Source organism: Porites lutea, chromosome 5 (genome assembly GCF_958299795.1).
Source record: "Porites lutea chromosome 5, jaPorLute2.1, whole genome shotgun sequence".
Classification (NCBI taxonomy): Eukaryota; Metazoa; Cnidaria; class Anthozoa; order Scleractinia; family Poritidae; genus Porites; species Porites lutea.
Genome location: NC_133205.1, coordinates 12,057,824 through 12,077,083, shown reverse-complemented (window position 1 = coordinate 12,077,083; position 19,260 = coordinate 12,057,824). Strand labels below are relative to the sequence as shown.

At 39.6% G+C, this 19,260-nt stretch overlaps 1 protein-coding gene across 1 annotated transcript; it reads left to right on the top strand.

Moving 5' to 3' along the window:
- Nucleotides 1–12,837: 12,837 nt before the first annotated feature.
- On the top strand, nt 12,838–17,045 carry LOC140937908 (uncharacterized). Its single transcript, XM_073387475.1, has 2 exons — nt 12,838–13,233; nt 14,352–17,045. Exons 1-2 carry the CDS (start codon nt 13,141–13,143, stop codon nt 17,043–17,045), a joined length of 2,787 nt encoding a protein of 928 aa, XP_073243576.1. The 5' UTR covers nt 12,838–13,140.
- The last annotated feature ends 2,215 nt before the right edge of the window (nt 17,046–19,260 follow it).

The window sequence follows — 19,260 nt, the reverse complement described above, 5'->3', positions numbered from 1 at the left end:
CAAGAATATGACGATCTTGCACGTCGAGCGTGGGAAAATGCAAGTGAACAACGGAACGACATTGTCATCTTATCAGACAGTGCATCTGGTAGCGACTACATTCCGGGAAGTGATTCTGAGTCGAGTGAATCTTACCAATCTCAAGATTCTATTCATTCCCTTGATTATGAAAATTTGATGATAGAAATGGTCGAGGTTATTGGAAAGGAGGAAATTGTAGCTGGAAAGTCATTTCTAGATAATAAACTTGAGTCACCTAGGTGGAAGAAAAAAGTTCAAGAGTTTATAATTGTTCAAGAAACTAAAGGTTATCGTTCTAAGAATGAAGAAGATTCTTCAGAAGACTTGAGACGAAGGTTTCAGCACTGTGAACACAGCGAAGGTGATGAAGTCGAAAGCATATTAATGAGTGACGAAAGCGACAACGATGATGCCTTGGATGAAGAGTGGGAAGCAAGTGATGGTGAAGCAGATCTTGAAAAGGGAAACGAAAGTCAACAAGGTTGCTTTGACACTATCACTGACAACTTAATTACTGAATTTTACGACTACATGATTGACGTAGATGGAGGTTATCGTAATGTTAAAATAGCACAGCAATACAAGTCTCAAGTGAAAAGCGTTATTCGCACCTGCACAGCGAATTCGACACAGGACGATAAACAAAAACAATCCGGCCCTGCGATTTACTCGCTTTTGACCCCTGGAAAAGTTGGAGCAAACATTTTGAAGTCATGGCTTTCCTATGCGGTCAACAAGTACTGACCAGGAACTGTTAGGTCCTACTTGATGAGTCTGCGCCAGTTTTACAAATTCTTAATCCAAGAGGAAGTATCCCTGGACTTGCTTAACGCTCGCAGAGATCTCATGACGTCATGGTCATCTGCACAAAAAAAGAACATCTTAAAGAGGAAACTAGAGAAGTACGATGAGGATTATCGGAAAATTCTCTCAAGTGAAAGCCTTGACAAGATTTGCCATGGAAATCAGCGCGTGAACGCTGTTAAGCAATTGGCGGCAACCTCTGAAAACACACATCGTGGTGAAATTATCATGAGGACTATCAATGGCAAATCGCACTGTGAAGTGAGGGACTGGTTAATGACACGAATGCTGATTGATAATAGTGGCAGAAGTGGGGTGGCTGCCAAAATGACTGTTGCCGAATTTAATGAGGCTGTTCACTACCAGAGTACAGAAGAGGACCCGGCACGGTTCAGGGTACATGTTAAAGATCACAAGACAGCTTAAGTGTATGGGCCGGCCGTCGTTTGGATTTATGACGACCTGTATCACCTCATAGACATGTACATAAGAACAGTGAGGAGTCAGTTCGTTCTATCAGATTCAAGTGTAGAGTGCGTATTTGTTTCAAGCAATGGAATTGCCCTGACTTCGTCTCAGGTTTCAACAGCTATCGCGAGAACCTTTGAAAGAGAAGGTGTTTAAGTCAAGGGAAAGGTCTGCGCGACCGTACAATTCGAAAGTCCCTTGCCACTGGGATGCACGTCCACCTGCCTGACCAGAAGGAACACCTAGCTGCCCTTGCCCAACACAAAGTACAAACGCAGGCAAATTACTACCGCATCCACGACAAAATAAACGAAACTGACTTGGGACGACGAGCAGTAAAGAACCTCGTTTCGCTAAAGACAGAAAAATCTGAGCCTGAAACGAAGGGCGAAATGAAAACACCCGCGCTTTGGACAGCTGATGAGACTGAGATGCTAAGAAAGCTTTGTAAAGAAGAAATCGAAACGGGGCTCATCGATGAGCAAAATATTAATAAAAAGCTGGAAGAAACAAGCTTGTTCCAAACTCATTCTTTCAAGGCTGTCATTCTGAAGCTTCGCCGCCTAAGAGACGCGTTCATGGAGAATGTGTAACCTCCCTGTGATGAAATAACAAGTGAAGACAAGATCACGAATTACCTGGCAAAATGCCAATCAGAAGTTCCTTCGACATCACAAGCAGAGTCAACTTCAACCGAGAATTCTCGTTTTTGGAGGAAGTTCACTGATGAACAAACAGGGTGTCTGATCTCCCTAACTTATGACATGTTGAAGTGTAACAACATAAAAAGAGAGGTCGTATGGCAGAGGGTGGTGAGTGATCCAAGGTCGGTGGAGATTGGCCTCATAACCGGCACAGAAAACGAAGAGGAAATCCAGAAAGCTAAGCAGCGGTTGAATGATAAAGTGAGACAGGAATTCAAAAAAGGAAGCTGGAAAAAGAAAAAGGAAACCGTGCGATAAACTGTTCAAGCTCAGGATAAATGTTCTCCCTATAGGATTTTACAATCCGCTGTTAACTAAGTTTTACTTTTTTTTCACTTAATGGTCTTGATGTCCCGGGGGACTCACATATAAACGTGAGGGGGATTCTCGTCGGGAAATTAAAATTAAACGCCTAACGGAGAACAATGAGGGTGTAGCTAGGCCTGTCTCAATTATGCCAGTGAAATGCTAGAAAGTTGCTTACTGGAATGTCAAAAAGTGGCTAATGAAATTTTAAAATTTTCTACTGAAATTTCCTCATATTCTTTTTTAAACGTTAGATTTCTGTGTGGTCAGTGTCACGGTATTTTTTTTGTTGTAAATCTCTTTACGCGCAGCCCTAAGCGATACCTGTATGGGCAAATATAGTCCGTCCCAAACACCCTAAGTGAGACCTAAATTTACAACCCAACGACAATATAAACCCCTAAGCAAGACGACGAGCATCCCCGTCCCTTTTAGAAGGGAGTTCCTCCACCAGGCTTGATGTTGACCATGATTGTTTTAAGAAGCTATGTAGAATCGAGTTGTTGTTTTAGAGAAGACTTTTGATTTCCGCTGAAATCACAAATAAGGGAGTTAGAAATGTCGCATCAATGTTTCCTTGATTAAAATGATGCCGTAACATTTAAAGGTGCGTTCACACTGACAGCAAATGCTAACTCTAAAACAAATGTCGAAAGTTTGGACTTATTAAAAAAGTTCTGGATTGTTAAAAGGTTTTCGTTACCAGCCCTTGCAATTCGCTAGGTAAAGATGAGCATTTTGTGCCAGTTTTAGTCCAAGTTAATGAGGTTAAATAATTTAAATCAACTGGAGTTTACTTTGCAAGGATGAACACAGTGTAAAGGCTGGTTTTTACTAGAGACACGAGCAAAAGTGTAGGCGCAAACTGTGGAGTCTTGTCTTAAAACAAGAGTAGACAAAAGCATGAACGTATGAAGTGGCAAGAACACATTCCCACACAACCGAGGATGCCACATAGTGGATCTTTGTGCGGTTGCGGATTCGTTATAAGCATGCGTGTTAATTGCGACACAATAAAAAGTGCAAGCACGAGGCAAAAAGGAAATAAAAACTGTTCTTGTATTTGTGCTTAGTGCTCGGTTTTCACAGTGATTTGGGAGTGCTGTTTTTCTTTGCACTTTTTAAAGCGAGGCTTAAGATGAAAAGCAATGAATATAAAAGACAAGTAAAACAATCGTTAAGTTGGACTTAAAAAAACAATGTTTACATACTGCCGTTAATAGTATAGTTTACTGTTGAAAATTATTGCGCTCATTTTTAGCTATTATTTTAATAAATACATTCAGTTTGACTAATAATAGGAAATTTTAAGTAGCTAATATAATGTCCTATAACAATCAGAAATACGAAGTTTTGCTATTATTTCACTGTTGTTCCTTTTTTTGTCTCAAACGTTAAACACTTAAATTAAGACTACATGTTATAAACTACTTCAGATTTTACATTGGTAGTACCTAGGAGTTAGTTATTACTATTATGTTATATGCAAATCAATGGCCCAGTGAACTTCTGTTTATTCATAATAAAATTTGTTATATATGAAGTAGTGAAATTTCAGCGCGCAGCCATAGGCTACAAAGGCACCATACAGAGGTTTGCTTGCCCGAAAAGAACTCATTGTTATAGCCTCCAAACTAAACATGTTTTCTCTGAAAATAACTGAGAAGAAAAAGAGAAAAGTGGGCGAATGCGCCTCGATTTTATGAATGAGTACCAGGTTCTTCCCTCCTTTTGAAGTTTTTAACGGCTTACCTACATCCGAAGGAGGCCTGCTACTTAGGTGCGGGTTATCGACATCTGCGCAGACGAAATGCAAAGGAGAGGCAAGCAGGTCGCGCTATAGTGACTTAAAAAACGCAGTAGGGGGATGATCAAAGAATTGGACACGCAAGTAGCAATGAAAAAGGGCAACCTACATAGCCGCACATAGCCGTACATAACCCTACATAGCCGTGCATACCCCTGCATAGCCGTGCATAGCTCTGCATACGGGCCTTTCATAGTCGTGCATGGCCGTGCATAGCCGTACATAGCCGTGCATAACCGTACATAGCCGTGCATAACCGTACATAGCCGTGCATAACCGTACATAGACTTCATGACATAGACGTGCATAGCCGTTCATAGCCCTTCATCGCCGTACATAGCTATACATAGCCGTGCATGGCCTTGCATACCCGTACATGGTTATGTGCATAGCCCTACATAGCGGTGCATGGCCGTACATAGCCGTACATAGCCGTACATAACCCATCTTAGCCGTGCATATAAACGGCTATTTACGGGCTATATACGGCTATGCACGGCTATGTGCTGCCAAGGACGGCTATGCACGGCATATGCAGGGCTATGTACTGCTATGTACGGCTATACATGGCTAAATACGGCCATTTACGGCTATGCACGGGTATGTACGGCAATGCACAGTCTGTCGTAAAAGCTATAACATTTTTCCTCTGACAAGCGTCCCCCAGCTACAACCTGTTTTGCAGGTGCACCTTTTCCATGCACTAAACTTTTAAGATACGCGCGCATCATTTTTGTCAGTGTGCCTAATATTTCGGCAGAACTGAGCCTTACAAGTCCTTTAGTAGAAAATCGTAAGAATTTATGAAAGGAAGGTTCATTAGCATCATGTGTGGCATCATTAGCTAGAGTATGGGTGAAGCGCGTAAGCGCGCGCGAGACTGCTCTGTACTAACGAGGCAGGAATTTAATAGACAAAATTATACACGATTTATCAAGGCATTCAAAGCGAAATTGTCATTTCCTATCTGCATGGCAGAAAACTTATAAGCCTTTATAATATGCAATCTTCAAACCTTTTAACCGGTGTTTTATAACGCCGGCTAAAAGTGCGCAATTTCCGCAAACTGCATCTCGTGATATTTCCAAATTTGTGATAAATAAGGATATATACCAGGTTATATCCATGTCTTCCCTTGGATAGTTGTTATTTGTAAAGTGAACATCATCTTTCATTGGTTTTCTTCTTTCTCCAAGACATAACTTTTAAATAAATAAGATATCGAAAACTAAAGTGCGTATTTGCTGCAAAAATAAGTATTTGCTACCTGATGATCCACATTTTACACAGTTTTGTGTAAAATAAGCTTCTACAGCGGGTAATATTAATGGCTACCTTTGGCTGGCTGTGCCCTGGTTGGTAGGCATCATTATGCATTGTTGATCTTCTTTTATCACGGCTTAACTTCGAAATAAATTACATGTTTCTTTTCTGAGCGAAAACCAAAGTGCGTATTTGCTGCAAAAACGAGTATTTGCTACGGAATAGGTTTTTGGATAAAAAATGCATCCAAAGTGCTTTGACACCTCAAAAATTGTTTCGGAAGAGTTTCTTTTGTGAAGCGCTTACTTTCCACATAAAAATTGGAGAAGGTATCACAAAGGGTTATTATTTTTACAGCAAATACGTTTTGGGTTGACTAAAAAAAATCTTGAGTCTGAAACTGGTGCCGAACATGTACCTGAGAACAACGTTTAGTCCTTAATTTAAGTTAAAGCAAAATTGAAAATATTTCCAAACACGGAGGGGTTTAATAGTAATTTTTATTACCCTAAGGACCTTACAAATCCGTTTTGTTTGGCAAATTTTACAAAATTTTTGGTTGATGTACCAAGAAATGCGTACTTGCTACGTTAAGTTGGTTCGAACTAGAAAATATTCTGGAAAAGTAAAATAAATTAGAAAAGGGAGAACGTATTTTGGGTACGTAAAAGCTTAGCTTATTGGCTTGCCCAAAAGAAGTGAGGTTTGATATATAAAACGTTTTAAAAATTTCAAAAGGAGAAAACGTAGCGGATACGGACAGATGAATCTAAAGAGAGAGAGAGAGAGAGAGAGAGAGAGAGAGAGAGCCATAAGAACGGGCACTTTTGTAACGAAAAAAGGGCACTTTTGTAACGCGATAGGGAACTTTTGTAACGTCACTAGGGCACTTTTGTAACGACAACAGGGAACTTTTGCAACGTTATAGGGAACTTTTGTAACGAGTGGGACACTTTTGTAACAATCTGGCACTTTTGTAACTAACGATTTTTTTAAAGAAATACTTTCAGTGATTGTAGTAATCAAAGATTTCCCTGCCCTTTTATACACTTCAACTAGTAAAATTACTACCCCTTCATATACCTGAAGCCTGGAAAAGGTAGCCCTTTCGGGCAGTCAGCTTCCTCGTTTTGGCCATTATAGTGAGTACCCCAGGGTGGGGGTATGGGACTTGTTTACTGTGTGATCTTTACTTAGTTGTAGTTTAAGGACAGGAATAATTTCACAAAGTCCTTTTTCACAGGAAAACTCATAAGAAGAAAATGCAATTTAGTTACCGTTGTTGATATACCTGGAAGAATATAACACAGTCCTTTATTTAAAAATAAAATGAGCCATTACAAAGTCACTGATGTTAATATTAATGAAGATGAATAAGGGACAACATGATGCCGACTAGATATGAGAAACGAGCGGTTGTTATCGGTTGTCCATATTCTATATAATGCGCCATGCTTAAAGTAAAGAAGTCTGTCAACATTTTTTTTTTTCGAACGCAACGCAAAATACATGAACTATTATACATTTTCAGGTATTCCTTTGACCCCGCGGCTACAAAAAGTGATTTTTTTTAGTCCCACAGCCAAAAATGTTTTGTCTAAATGTCTAGTCGCCATTGCGGGGTCAAAATGCTCCGTGGCCACTTTAACGAAAGTGAAGAAAGAGCTTAAAAACACCCAACAATCTCTCTAGACAAAACGCCTTAATGGGACATCACCGAATACTATTTTTGCTCCACGCAAATACGGTCCGAAACCCGCTTTACGGACACCCACTTGATAGGGACACCTCGATATTACGGACAGTTTTCTTTGTCCCGGGGAAAGAAAGCTGTTACATTTTCTCTAAATTCAATCCTTTTAATACCGACACCCGTTAATGCGGACAACAGACACTTATTTCCTGCCTAATCAACGAATTCTCATAGAGAGCCAACCTCGCTAATGTGGATACTTCAATATCAACTGTGTGCTGTAATAGACCTTTCTTTTTTGAAGGTAAAAAGTTCTTCAGTTGACAGCATGTCGATGTTCCCAGCGCTACAATACACCGGATAGGATGGTTTTAGACGTCACTGATTTTAGGCATCAAACAAATTATGCAGAGAAGGGTTTTGATAGAGTAATATATAAACGAGGGATTTTTTAGTGTTTCCGTGGACTTAAGCCACGTTATGACGGCCTTGTGAAGGTAAGAGAAGTTTAATTTGACGAAGTTTATGTCCTCTTATATTTCTTTACTATTTTTTTTTCTAGTAAAGAGAGGTTTTTTGACTGTAATAACATGAGCCGCTTAATACGCACTCCCCGTTAATACGGACACTTTCTGTGGTCCCTTCAGTGTCCGTGTTAACGGGGTTGGCTGCAACAACAACAACAACGAACGAGGTAAGTGTTATTAGCCTCGACCTTCGGCTTGGCTGATAACACTTACCTCGGCCATTATTATTCTGCATATCACAAAAACCTCAGCAAATAATTGTTTAGCCTGAGTACAGCCGCCCCCACCCCTCAGAAAAAATCGGGGGGGAGGGGGCGGATGTACACAGGCTAATTTAATTGTTGACAGTGGTTCATGGTGCTGTTCATAGGTACAGTACAAAACTACCATAGGTTGTTTTAATTAGTAACAGTTTTGAAAAGGACTCTGTCATCACTGATTTAGACATGATTAACATTAACTTTACAGATTAACAGGATAAACAGCAAATTATTGGCAGAAAATAATTTTACAACACTACTCGGTGCAGAAGCCTTTGAAAGGTGTTATCCGCCGCAGATCCTCAATAGCTCACTAACCAGTCCTATTCAGATTGCGCTTGGCAGTTTTTTGTTGCTTAACAAAGACGCAACTTTGTGGTTTTCCTCTAGAAACACTTAATTTTACAAGAAATGTTTCAGACTCGGCAGAAACATATTTCTTTTATTCCAATCACCTTTTTTTGTAGGCATATATTTTGTAGCTAGTTTGTTACTATTTATTAGCACAATCTAGACAGACTTGCAGATAACCAAGAATTAGAACTCGATCGTTTTTTAGCAATGCAAGTTATGTGATTGTTCGTGGGAATATCACCCCTTTCATAATTTTAAGGCGACGAACGTAGTCTGATAGGTAGCTTGTGTATGAGAGCCCGAAGTGTAATATCGTCAATAGCCGAATCATGCAAGTAGGGCGTGGTAAGGGGGTGATAACAGTCTTCAGTTGGAGGCAGGTTTGAAAATGACTTTGCATTTCCCTGGAATGCCCCAGTATTCTTTGATAGCTTGAATTCAGTCAGTCAACTTAATTACACGAAAATCAGTCTGTTAAACAGTATTTGGACTTCTGATCAACACCCTACCCATAGGCCCGCCGCTGCGGAGCCTCTCTCACTAGAAGTGGATATGAGATGCCCAGCCTGATATCCCATTCAGAGCAAATAATAGTGTTTCTGTTCCCTTGCTAAAAATACATAACTAAAAAAATACAGAAGTGATTAATATTTACTGCATATTACATAACGCAATATACAAATTGCGAGCGTTCAATCAAGCATTAATGAATGCACGCGTTTTTGGGCGGGTCTAAAGCTTCGACAAGTGATCGGAAAAGTTTGGTGCCAGCGATCTATTGTTTTAAGCCTAGCTACTAATAAAAATGGTGGTCAAAGATAACTATGCACATTGAAAACCACATAGTTGTGAAGTAGGTCATTAGGTGGTGCCGTGAACTTTAAAACACCTATGAATACTCGACTTTATTAACACATCAGTCGACTATAGAACGAGTAAAGGTAGATGTGATCGGGAGCTCCTTTCGATTGGGATCTTAGTTAACCCCCGATCCATGCTCTAAAAGACATCAAGTCAAACAGAACACTTGTTTCACTTTTGAGCTGAAAGAACGAGGAGTACTACACACGTGGCGCTCTTGTTTCCCTCCAGGGTTTAAAGAACGAGGAATATTACTCTTAGCCAGTAATAATACAGGATGCCATTTTGAATTTGTTCTTCATTAAATTAGTTTCTGCGTACCGCCTAGCCGGCTGGGGAGAGTATTGTTGAAGTAGCAGGGTATTCCGCTGTAACGTCCAAAGCTAGGACAGTCTTGTTATGACTATTTTGGGCGCGTGATGTCAGAGAGTATAGAAATATGTAGAAGGGAAAGCATTACCAACGAAAAAAGTGGATGTCATCGGGAGGTCCCTTCCTTTCACAACTTGCCAAATACACTATCTTGAACCTTAGAATACTCAACAAACATACCTGTCCCTTTTACGTTTCAGGGAGCTTCTGGGGGAAAATGACTGAGTTATCCAGCTCTAGACTGCTTTAAGCTACCGCGCGACAAACATTTTAGACAAAACTCAAGGCAGTTTTCAAAAGAGTGTTATTTTATTCAAATCCGTTAAAAAAGCGTCGTTGATTCGGTTATTAAATACGGCATGGTTTTTGGTTGTAGCTAGTAGAGGAAATCGGCGTGAACGTCTTTTTGTTGATCAATGGTCTATAAAGACTACTGAAAGGACTGTTTCAGAGAAAGGAATGTTTAGTTGTTCCGCACTAACATTGTGCTTCAATGTGTTATCCAGCGATTAATTGCTGTGAGTGATTGTTCATCACAATCTTCGAAAAAAAAGCTGTGTTGTGATCCATAAGGTAAGAGCGAATTGCTTCAAGTGAGAGCGAATTTCTTCATGTTGTTAAGGATACAACTGATGAATTTATATCTGTTAAATACCCCCGTAGTAAGTCAAACTAGTTCATCAGTTCATAAGGTTATCTTGCGTTTGTGTTTCAAACATTTTCCGTAGCTGTAACTCCCTTCCCTTAAAAGGAATGGACGAGTGTTTTACGTCACTTGCTGCTGTCTTGATAGCCTTTAATTTGACAACAATATTGTTTATTATCTCTCAAAAAAAATATCCCATTAACAGCGTTGGAACATCTAGCAAATAGGGAACTTTTGTAACGTTGCCGTTTTTCGCACATTGATAAAAATTTATTAAAAAATGAAAGAGCGCATTTTCTCCTTACTTTCTGCGTTGGTATATTGCCTAATGATTGTTCTTGCTCATACTTCAGTTTGAGCTAGTTTGGTCAAGTATAACTGATGAAATTGATTCTTCAAACTTGCAAAACAAAAAATGGCCTTTTTCCGATCTTTGATTCTTGTCATCGGCATGAAGAGTCATATACTTACACGGCAGATTTTTTCTAGCTTTTATAACTCAAATTTCAAGTAATGTGGTAATCAAGAGAATCATGTGGCGTATAAATGGTAAAGTAATAGCTCCATTTTGACCAAGAAATGGGGTTTTTAGTCTTTAAATTGGCTGTTACCACAACATAGGGCGCATTTGTAACCTCCTGGGTATATATGGGGGCGTAGCTCATAAATATTAAATTAGAATTTGGTGACCACCAACATTCATTGGGAACACGTGTTAAAGTACGTTTCTGACCTTGAAAGAATTTGCAGCAAACAGAATTGTTGAAGCTATCTTTATTAGTGAAAAGTGTTACAAAAGTGCCCTACTTTTCTTCTAGAGAGAGAGAGAGAGAGAGAGAGAGAGAGCTAGATCTATCGGCACACTTGTAACCTTAAGGTGGCACCTTTGTATCCTTTTTGGCACTTTTGCAACCATGTGGCACTAATGTATCCTGGCACTTATGTAACCTATGGCACATGTGTAACTTTGTGGCACAATTGACACCTTGATGGCACATCTGTAACCTTGTGACATGTGACATCTGGCCTCTAAGGCCTGGGTTCTAGCTAATCATCCAAAATGGCTGCACAAGGACAAATCTCGGATCCCTGTGAGTATTTACGCGTTTTTAAATTATTTTTTAAGCATACCTCATTAAGTAAGAAGTCTTTCAACACCCTTATAGCTTTAATGTTACATTAGCTTAACTTTAGTCGCAGGATTGTGTGCAAAGTATTCTTAACTCGCATAATTGAACAAGGCACGTGCTCTGCGGGGCTGTTTTCACGAAGTTACTACTGCTTTATTGCAATTTGGGTCCATTCTGTGATTTATAAGTCATAAGTTAGTGCCTTTACTCAAACACAAGATGCTCCTTCGAAGTTATGAAGTAGAAAGCAAACACATGTTAGTACGGAGCATTTACCATAATAATGTTTTGATGATTTTTGCAAGCATAGCTTAAAACTTTAAAAACGTGTTCCAGTTCTTGAATCCATGTCCTAGACTGCTTGCAGTCCGCCTTTTCTCTTAAAATCAGTCCAGTTCTTATGCAAGCCAGCAACAGACAACAGGAAACAGTTTCAAACCCTAAACATGTATAGTCTAACTCTTAAATAACAGAACTGGAGCTCAATTCATGCGAAGGCACGTTTTAGCAAATAGCGTGACATGGCCCTTTTAGGGACCTGTCATTATTTATGTAGAAGCGGGTGGGGGGGGGGGGGGGGGCAGGTTCAAAGCTATTTTAGATTGGCTAGAGGGGGTGGGCTGAAAGATTTTACAAAGAAGTTTAGGGGGGTCAGCAGTTTGATCGTGAGGCATATTTTAATTTAAGAGGGGTCCATTGGCCAAGATGGATAAAGCAGTTAAAGATAGTTAAATAGTAGAGCACCAAAAATATATATGAAACAGTAATGCTAAATTGTTCAAATTTTTGCCAATCATGCTTTTTGTTTATTTAAAGCATCACTATTTTGTACAACTTAGTCATTTGTATTTGACAGAAATTCTGTTTGCACTCTAAACTTCATTATTATATTTCAATTTTTAGCTAATAAAGAATCCAGACCTATCTGCTTTAATATTTGGTTTGGCTGAATTTTATTTTAGCGAAATGCTTGTCACTTCAATATCCCAAGAAAAACATGATGAAACAACAAGAAAGAAGTCCTTTCACAACTGCAGGAAAATCATTTGAAAAGAATTATATTTTGTGTGGTTATTACATTTGTGTTCACTATGAAGGCACGATTTAAAAAAATCTATCACTTTTCCTATATTTATACCCTGGTTTTGTAATAGAGCAGGTTAGCTTCATTGTTATGCAAAGTAACTAATCATCTTATGATTAGTATGTTTATTTACCAATTAAGTCTTCACTCTTAAGAGAGTATTGTTACATGCATTTTAACAATTACTTTGTAGAGCATGTAAGAGGAGATATGAGGTGGTGGTGGTGGTGGTGGGGGGGGGGGGGGTCATCACGTAAATGTTGAATAAAGAAGGGGGGTCACTTGCTGTTTACATGGTCTGCAGGTGGGAGGCTTACAGAAATTTTGATCTTTCCAACATATTTTTCCCTCCCCCCCCCCCACCCCCTCTACATAAATAATGACCGGTCCCTTAATCAAAAATGCATATGTTGAGTTTCCCAGTGACTAGATACCCAGCAGCCGGGAAATGTTTTCAAAATACTAGATACTCAATTGCAACAGTCTGATATACACATCCCATTTTCACAATATATACCTTTTAATTCTTCTAAGATATATTTGTTTAGAAGTCACAAGCAATTTCGTACATTTGTCTTGGGTTTGGAGGAGGTGGAATTTTCAAGCTTAAGCATACAATGAAATTTCAATGTTTTTGACACTATATATTATATGTTTTGTGGCACTATTATGCTGTTTTGTGGCACTATTGTGAGGTAATCAACTAAATAATTAGTAATTATTACAGACTTAAAGACTGGTATTTTTTCAATGTCTAAGGACAATTTATCAGCTGAAAACAGAAGTATACCTAGTTTACATTAACATGACAATTTTTTTTGATCACATCCAGTTTAAAAAATGGATTATCGTGGTGTTGAAGCAAGACTGAAAGATTTGAAAGTAGCAGAAATGGCTGCACTGCGTCGGGGTGATATGGCAGCAGCCAAAAGGGTGAGTCTGGTGTACATATAATAAATTTTTATTCTACCCAGTAATTTTTCTTTCATACTATTTTGACAGATAAAATTCTGATAAATTTCATTATGTGTACAGCAGAAGAGGGAGAGGGGGAGAGGAAATTTTTCATTTTTTTTTTCATACCCCCCTACTCCTCACACAGCATTCCTTGACACGTACATACCCCCTCTATACCTAAAGAAAAAAAATACAGCCCAGTACTTGATTAGGAAATAAATTGGTAATGCGACCACTAATTGTGTAGAGATGCATAACACAGAACAAACGTATTTGAGAATACCAGTGCCCATAACACAAACAGCCTCCACATATTTTCTGGGCTGATTATCTTTATGGTATCAAACTTCAAAGTTGTTTGATTAGAGAGCAAAATCAACTTGTGCAACTGGTACAGTTAAGGAAGTGACCATAAATCCAGCCGTTGGGAGGAGGGGGTGGGGGGGAAGTGGAGAGTGACCATGAATCCAGTGGAACCTATATGGGGAGGTTCTGCTTGACACAGGTACTTATTTTCAGGCTTCAAGCATTTGAAAGGGTATGGGTTTCACCATAGTTTTATCCTCTGTTGGTTTCACCAGTTGAAGTATATGAAGGGGTTGGCAAATCGGTCATTTCGGTCTGTAAAATGACCTAAAAGGACTACCAGGTTCATTTCATGGCTGTCAAAAAGACATTTAAACTTTCTGGTTTAATGATATATTCGTTATATAAAAGACCATGTATTTACATTGCAGCAGACTCCGTAGGATTTTGCGCAATCTAAAGAGACTCTTTATAATTATTAACTGCTTTCTGTTTGTTCCTACATTTTTATGCTTGTTGTTGTTTATTTATTTACTTATTTATTTTTCATTATTACAAGCCATTCAATACAAAAAGGGGGTATATACAGAAACTTAAATGTAACACGGGTGAAATAAATGTACTAAAAGGTCATCATCCTTTTAATTGCTCTGTAACAGAATATATAGAAAAACTTTAAGTTGACTCCTCCTTATAGGTGCTTATAGGTAGAGACACTTCCGTTTTAAGAAGAACAATATGTCACGACTGATGTATTAGATTTTAACTTGCTTTTACTCTGTTTTTAGCGCAGGGAAAAACAGTTTACCTTAAGACATAAGTGGACAGCGCTTCAAGCCGATTTCTTTAGCCACCTTCAAAACGAAGACGAAGAGTCTGGTGGACTAGGCGAGGAAGAAGATTACAGTGAAATGAACGAGACTGGTGGAAGTGGTACTAACAGCAGCAAGAGCTTGCCTGAAAAAGAGAAAGGTGATGCGAATGAAGCATTTACCGGCAAAAAGGTTAAGAAGGAAGGAAAGCGTGAGAAGCCAGAGCCGTGCCCAGTACCAAATTGTGACGACGAAGAGTTTGGTGAACTAGGCGAGGAAGAAGATTACAGTGATATGGACGAGTCTTCTGAAACTGGTTCTGACGGCAACAAGAGCTGGCCTGAAAAAGAGGAAAGTGATGCAAATGAAGAATGTAACGAAAAAAACGTTAAGAACGAAGGAAAGCGTGAGAAGAAGCCGTGCCCAGTACCAAATTGTAACGCCAATGTTGTTCACCTCCCAAAGCACCTCCGCAACGTCCACAAGTGGCATGCAGAATATGCTAGAACGGCACTATCAAGATTCAAGCTCCGCAAGAAGTATGAATTTGCCAGTCAAGAAGCAGCTTCTGCTGGTAATCGTAGCCGTAAAAAAAGTGAGGAAAAGAAAACCAAGCCGAAGCCCAATCGAAAGAGAAAAATATGTCCTTTACCTGGGTGTATGGTAATTACAGAGAGATTGCCTCAACACCTTCAAAGAACACATAAACTAAAAAGAGAAGATCCGAAGTATAAAAAGTATCTTTCCCTCGCAAAGGTTGTTTCTACGGACAAACCTCATGTTTTTATGCGTATGAAAGAAGAAATGGGGCGGATGCAAAGGCTCACTCCAGAGTTCGTAGTGAGAGGTGAGGAGCTCGAAGATACTTGCGACAATTCAGAAGACGGTTTCCTCTCAAATATCCAAAGTTATGACTGTGATGAGAAACAAGACGTATTTGACTTATCGCCACCAGAAGACGAGTTGGCAGAGATGACAGAGAACACAAAGATGGCAAGCCCCGTAGCCAGAAACAACTCAGAGACTGAAACCAAAGTCCTGGACCAATTTTGTAACTGGATGTTGTCTCCTGATGGGGAACAAAAGGACCGAAAAACCGCAACGCAGCATGTCGCTCAAGTGAAAAGAATTATCTCAACATTGGGTAAGGGACTTGAATGTTTACTCGACAAGAAAGAGATCAGAGATGTTTTTCTACCCAATGCAAAGGAAAAATACCATCCTGCTACTATTAAGTCGTATTTGACGAGTCTTCAACACTTCTGTTCCTTTTTATTGGAAGACAACCCAAGTGACGTCAACTTTGAGAAAGATAACATCATTATCCTGCGTGACAAGCTAAAGAAATGGTCAGCGTCGTACAAACGGGATACCACAAAACGTAGATGGGAGAGACAGGAGGAGGATGTGAGTGCCTTGATAACTCCAGAAACGGTGAAGGCATTCGAGACGAGCCAGGCTACTCGAGATGCCGTTGTTATTCTAGGAAAACTGTCTGGAAAACACAATATGGAAATTACACAGGCTAGGTACACACTTGTTAGAGACTACCTCATAGCTCAGATTATGATCGACAATGCAAACAGGTCAGGGGTAGTTGCTTTTATGACTGTGCAGGAATTTCGGCGTGCTAAGATGGAAGATGACCGATATGTTGTGAAAGTTCTTGAGCATAAAACAGTAGATACTCACGGCCCCGCTCAAGTAGTCCTGACGGTGCATTTATACAATTGCCTTGATATTTTTCTAAAGGAAATGCGCTCCAAGCTTCCTAGTGCGCAAATGGAAGGAAAGCAGCCATTGTTCCTTTCATGGGCGGGGAACAAATTACAGTCAAGCCAGATCACCTCTGCGATTGGATCTATATTTAAGAAAGCTGGAGTGGAGGGTCGAGTACACCATACATTGTATCGCAAAAGCGCCGTTACGCGATGTCACAATAAGCACAAAGAAATCAGTAGCAACTTGGCGGATTTAATGGCACATCGTGAATCAACTGCTGAGAAGTACTACAGGCACACTGAGAAGACGACTATGAGAGGATATTCTCCTACAAAAGAAGAAAACGAAAAGGTTGAGAAATGTCGTGAAGATATTCAAGAAGAGAGTGCACCCCTATCTCGGTCTCCATGGAAGGAGAATTCACTCCAAGCTTTGCGAGAAATATTTGAAGAAGAAATATCTGCACAGGACATTACTTTGGCCTGCGTACGAGAAAAAATTGAGAGCCATCCAGTGCTAGGCCAGGAAGACCCGAAGAGAGTGTACGATAGGATTCGTGCAGAATGGCGTTATAAAGCCAACATTGATTATAACAGCAATGAAGACGACGCAAAGTTGCCAGAAGAGAAGGAAGATATGCAAGAACGAGTAAATAGATTGTTTAGCCAATCAGAGGAGGAACTTCCTGAGAGAAGGAGTCTTTCATCAGACTTCGTTTCTGTGACCGAGTCTACTGTCCGCTCGAAGGGACTATTTACCACTGGAGATGCCACAGCTTTGGTGGATATATTTCAGGATATGGTAGTCCATGGAAAGCCAATTTCGAAGCCTGTCATCATCAAGCGACTATCATCACATGAGACATTTAAAAGATTACATGTCGATCAAGTTGTCAACAGGTTGAAATATGAACGGAAGCAATGGAGGAAACTACACCCGTCTGAATAAACTGAAACTTTCCTTAGAAGCCTGGAGTCAAATAGTGTTCAAGAACGGGAACCAGTTTAAATTAACTTTTGGCGTTTTGTGACAATCATGTTTATTGTTCCAGTTTTCTAGGAGTTACAGTTACCTGATTAAGAGCTGAAACTTTTGCTAGCACTCCTTAGGTTAAATAATATTCAAGCATTCAAAGTAAGTTGTGATGCATTTGGGTAATGTTTCGTCGTTTCTTTTCGGCCATCCAGTGTCTTTTCAACGTTCCAGTTTTTCCGGTTTGGAGGCATGAGTAACAGTAATCTGATTAAGAACTGAAACTTTCGCTAGAATCCTTAAATCAAAAGATGTCCAAGCATTTAAAATAACTTTTGATGCATTCAGGCAGTGTGTCGTCGCTTCTCTTTAAGCTTCCTGGCACGAGCTCACCGCTTTTATCACGTAATTTTGGAAGTAGTACTATGTAATTAGTAAATAACAAAAGCGTAAAGAAGTGTAAAAGAAATGCGATGGAGTGAAATGTCTTAAAATTCTTGGAAGTTTTCGTCTTAATTTATTCACTATGGGGTACCGGAATTCACTACGGCAGCCCAAAGAGGACATTCACCATTACTGTTAAGTAGCAATCTCGCCTTAACTTCACCTTACCGCTAGATCAGTCATCTTGCGAAATCTAAGATAATGTAAATGTATTGCATCACAGTTATTACACGAAAAAGTAGGACTGTTTGTCCTCCATGGACCACCGTGCTTTACTTAAAATGTTGGAAAAGTTATCCCACTTAGCTCGTTATAGGGTACGGTAACACGAGCAAAAAAAACGTGCAACTTTTTTTGCGACTTTGCTGCAAAACGAGTTGAATGGCGAGGTCAGGGTTGCGCGTTTCACCACCCACGAAAAAAAGAACCTTGCAACCTTATTTGACGCAAGATCGGTTCGATCAGGGGTGGTAAAACCCGCAACGTATAGCAGTTTTTCCTGTTCGATTTTTATTAATATTTGGAAACATTGGGCTGGTCATTAAAAACAGAGTTAATTCGTTGTACGAAACCGTGCCAGAAAAGCCATTGTCAATTTCGCCAACTCTAGTGTCTAAAGTTTGACTACTTTTCACGTGTGTCAAGAAGACATATTGCCCAGACTAAATTAAGCAAAAACGTGTTACTTAGAATTTATTACCCACTCATGCAGAAAGAGGGACATATAGCGATTGTCGCGGTCTAAAGAGCCTGTTCACACACCCTCTATTTTCTCTTCAAAGTCCGTCGAGCGGGCGTCATAAATAATAAAAACCGCGGGGTTTTCGAAAAGAACGAAAGGAAAAATAAAACAACGTCTGTGTACAGGCTACGGTCTAAGTGAGACTTTTTTTACATTTCCTTTGCCTGCGACGTTGCGTGGTAAAATCAACGACAAAATTATAAAAAAAAGTTGGGGATGTGCCTGATTTTTCAAATTAGCATCAGTCATCCGCACGGCTTAAACTCCGACTTCCCTTTCCTCTAGGCCGCGCACAGATTCACGCTCGCACTACAGTATTAATTTTTATTCCACGGCGTATACAAACATTGCACCTGATCGAACACTGATGAAGGGCACGGCACGAAACGTTTGGAAAACAACTCCATATAAAACACGGCACTTTACTTTTTAATGAACGTTTTCTTCGCTTACTTTTCAAAGTGTCACGCGTTTTGAATTTTATTTGAAAGTTATTTAAACTTTCAAATAAATGAAAAAAAAATTCACAGGAGGCATAACCTGTACCAGGAAAGCAAAGAAGTAACTGGGGATACGGTACGCCTGCCGCACCCTTCGTAAGATGCCCTTATGCAACCGGTTTAGGTGTCTAACACCCTAAGGCGACGCACTGTAATCTTTGATATTACTTCTAGTTCTTATATATGTTCTCTATTTCGTTGGATGTAAATCGGAACTAAAATCCCGAAAAAATCTTCTTAAACGAAACTCATCCAGTGATACTTCGGACTTTTTATATATATACATTTTTTTTTACACACACAAAAGTGATCCCCGACCCATCCTTCTGCCTAGTCCCCGCATTTTTTGGCTTTCTTAAATGTTGGCTTATTTCTTAGGACCCCTTCAGATACTTCGAAGTGATGAAAAAAAAAAATTGGTACATGAAAAGACTTTTTGTAGAACACCTTTTAGCAAGCGAGTAACTTAACTAAAAGCTGCGATTGAGCTGCATCGCATAAGCAC

Excerpts from the sequence above, each read along its gene's own strand:
- LOC140937908 (XM_073387475.1), top strand. The coding sequence starts at position 13,141 with ATGGATTATCGTGGTGTTGAAGCAAGACTGAAAGATTTGAAAGTAGCA. Across the intron at positions 13,234-14,351 it reads ATATGGCAGCAGCCAAAAGG|CGCAGGGAAAAACAGTTTAC; the intron begins GTGAGTCTGGTG and ends CTCTGTTTTTAG.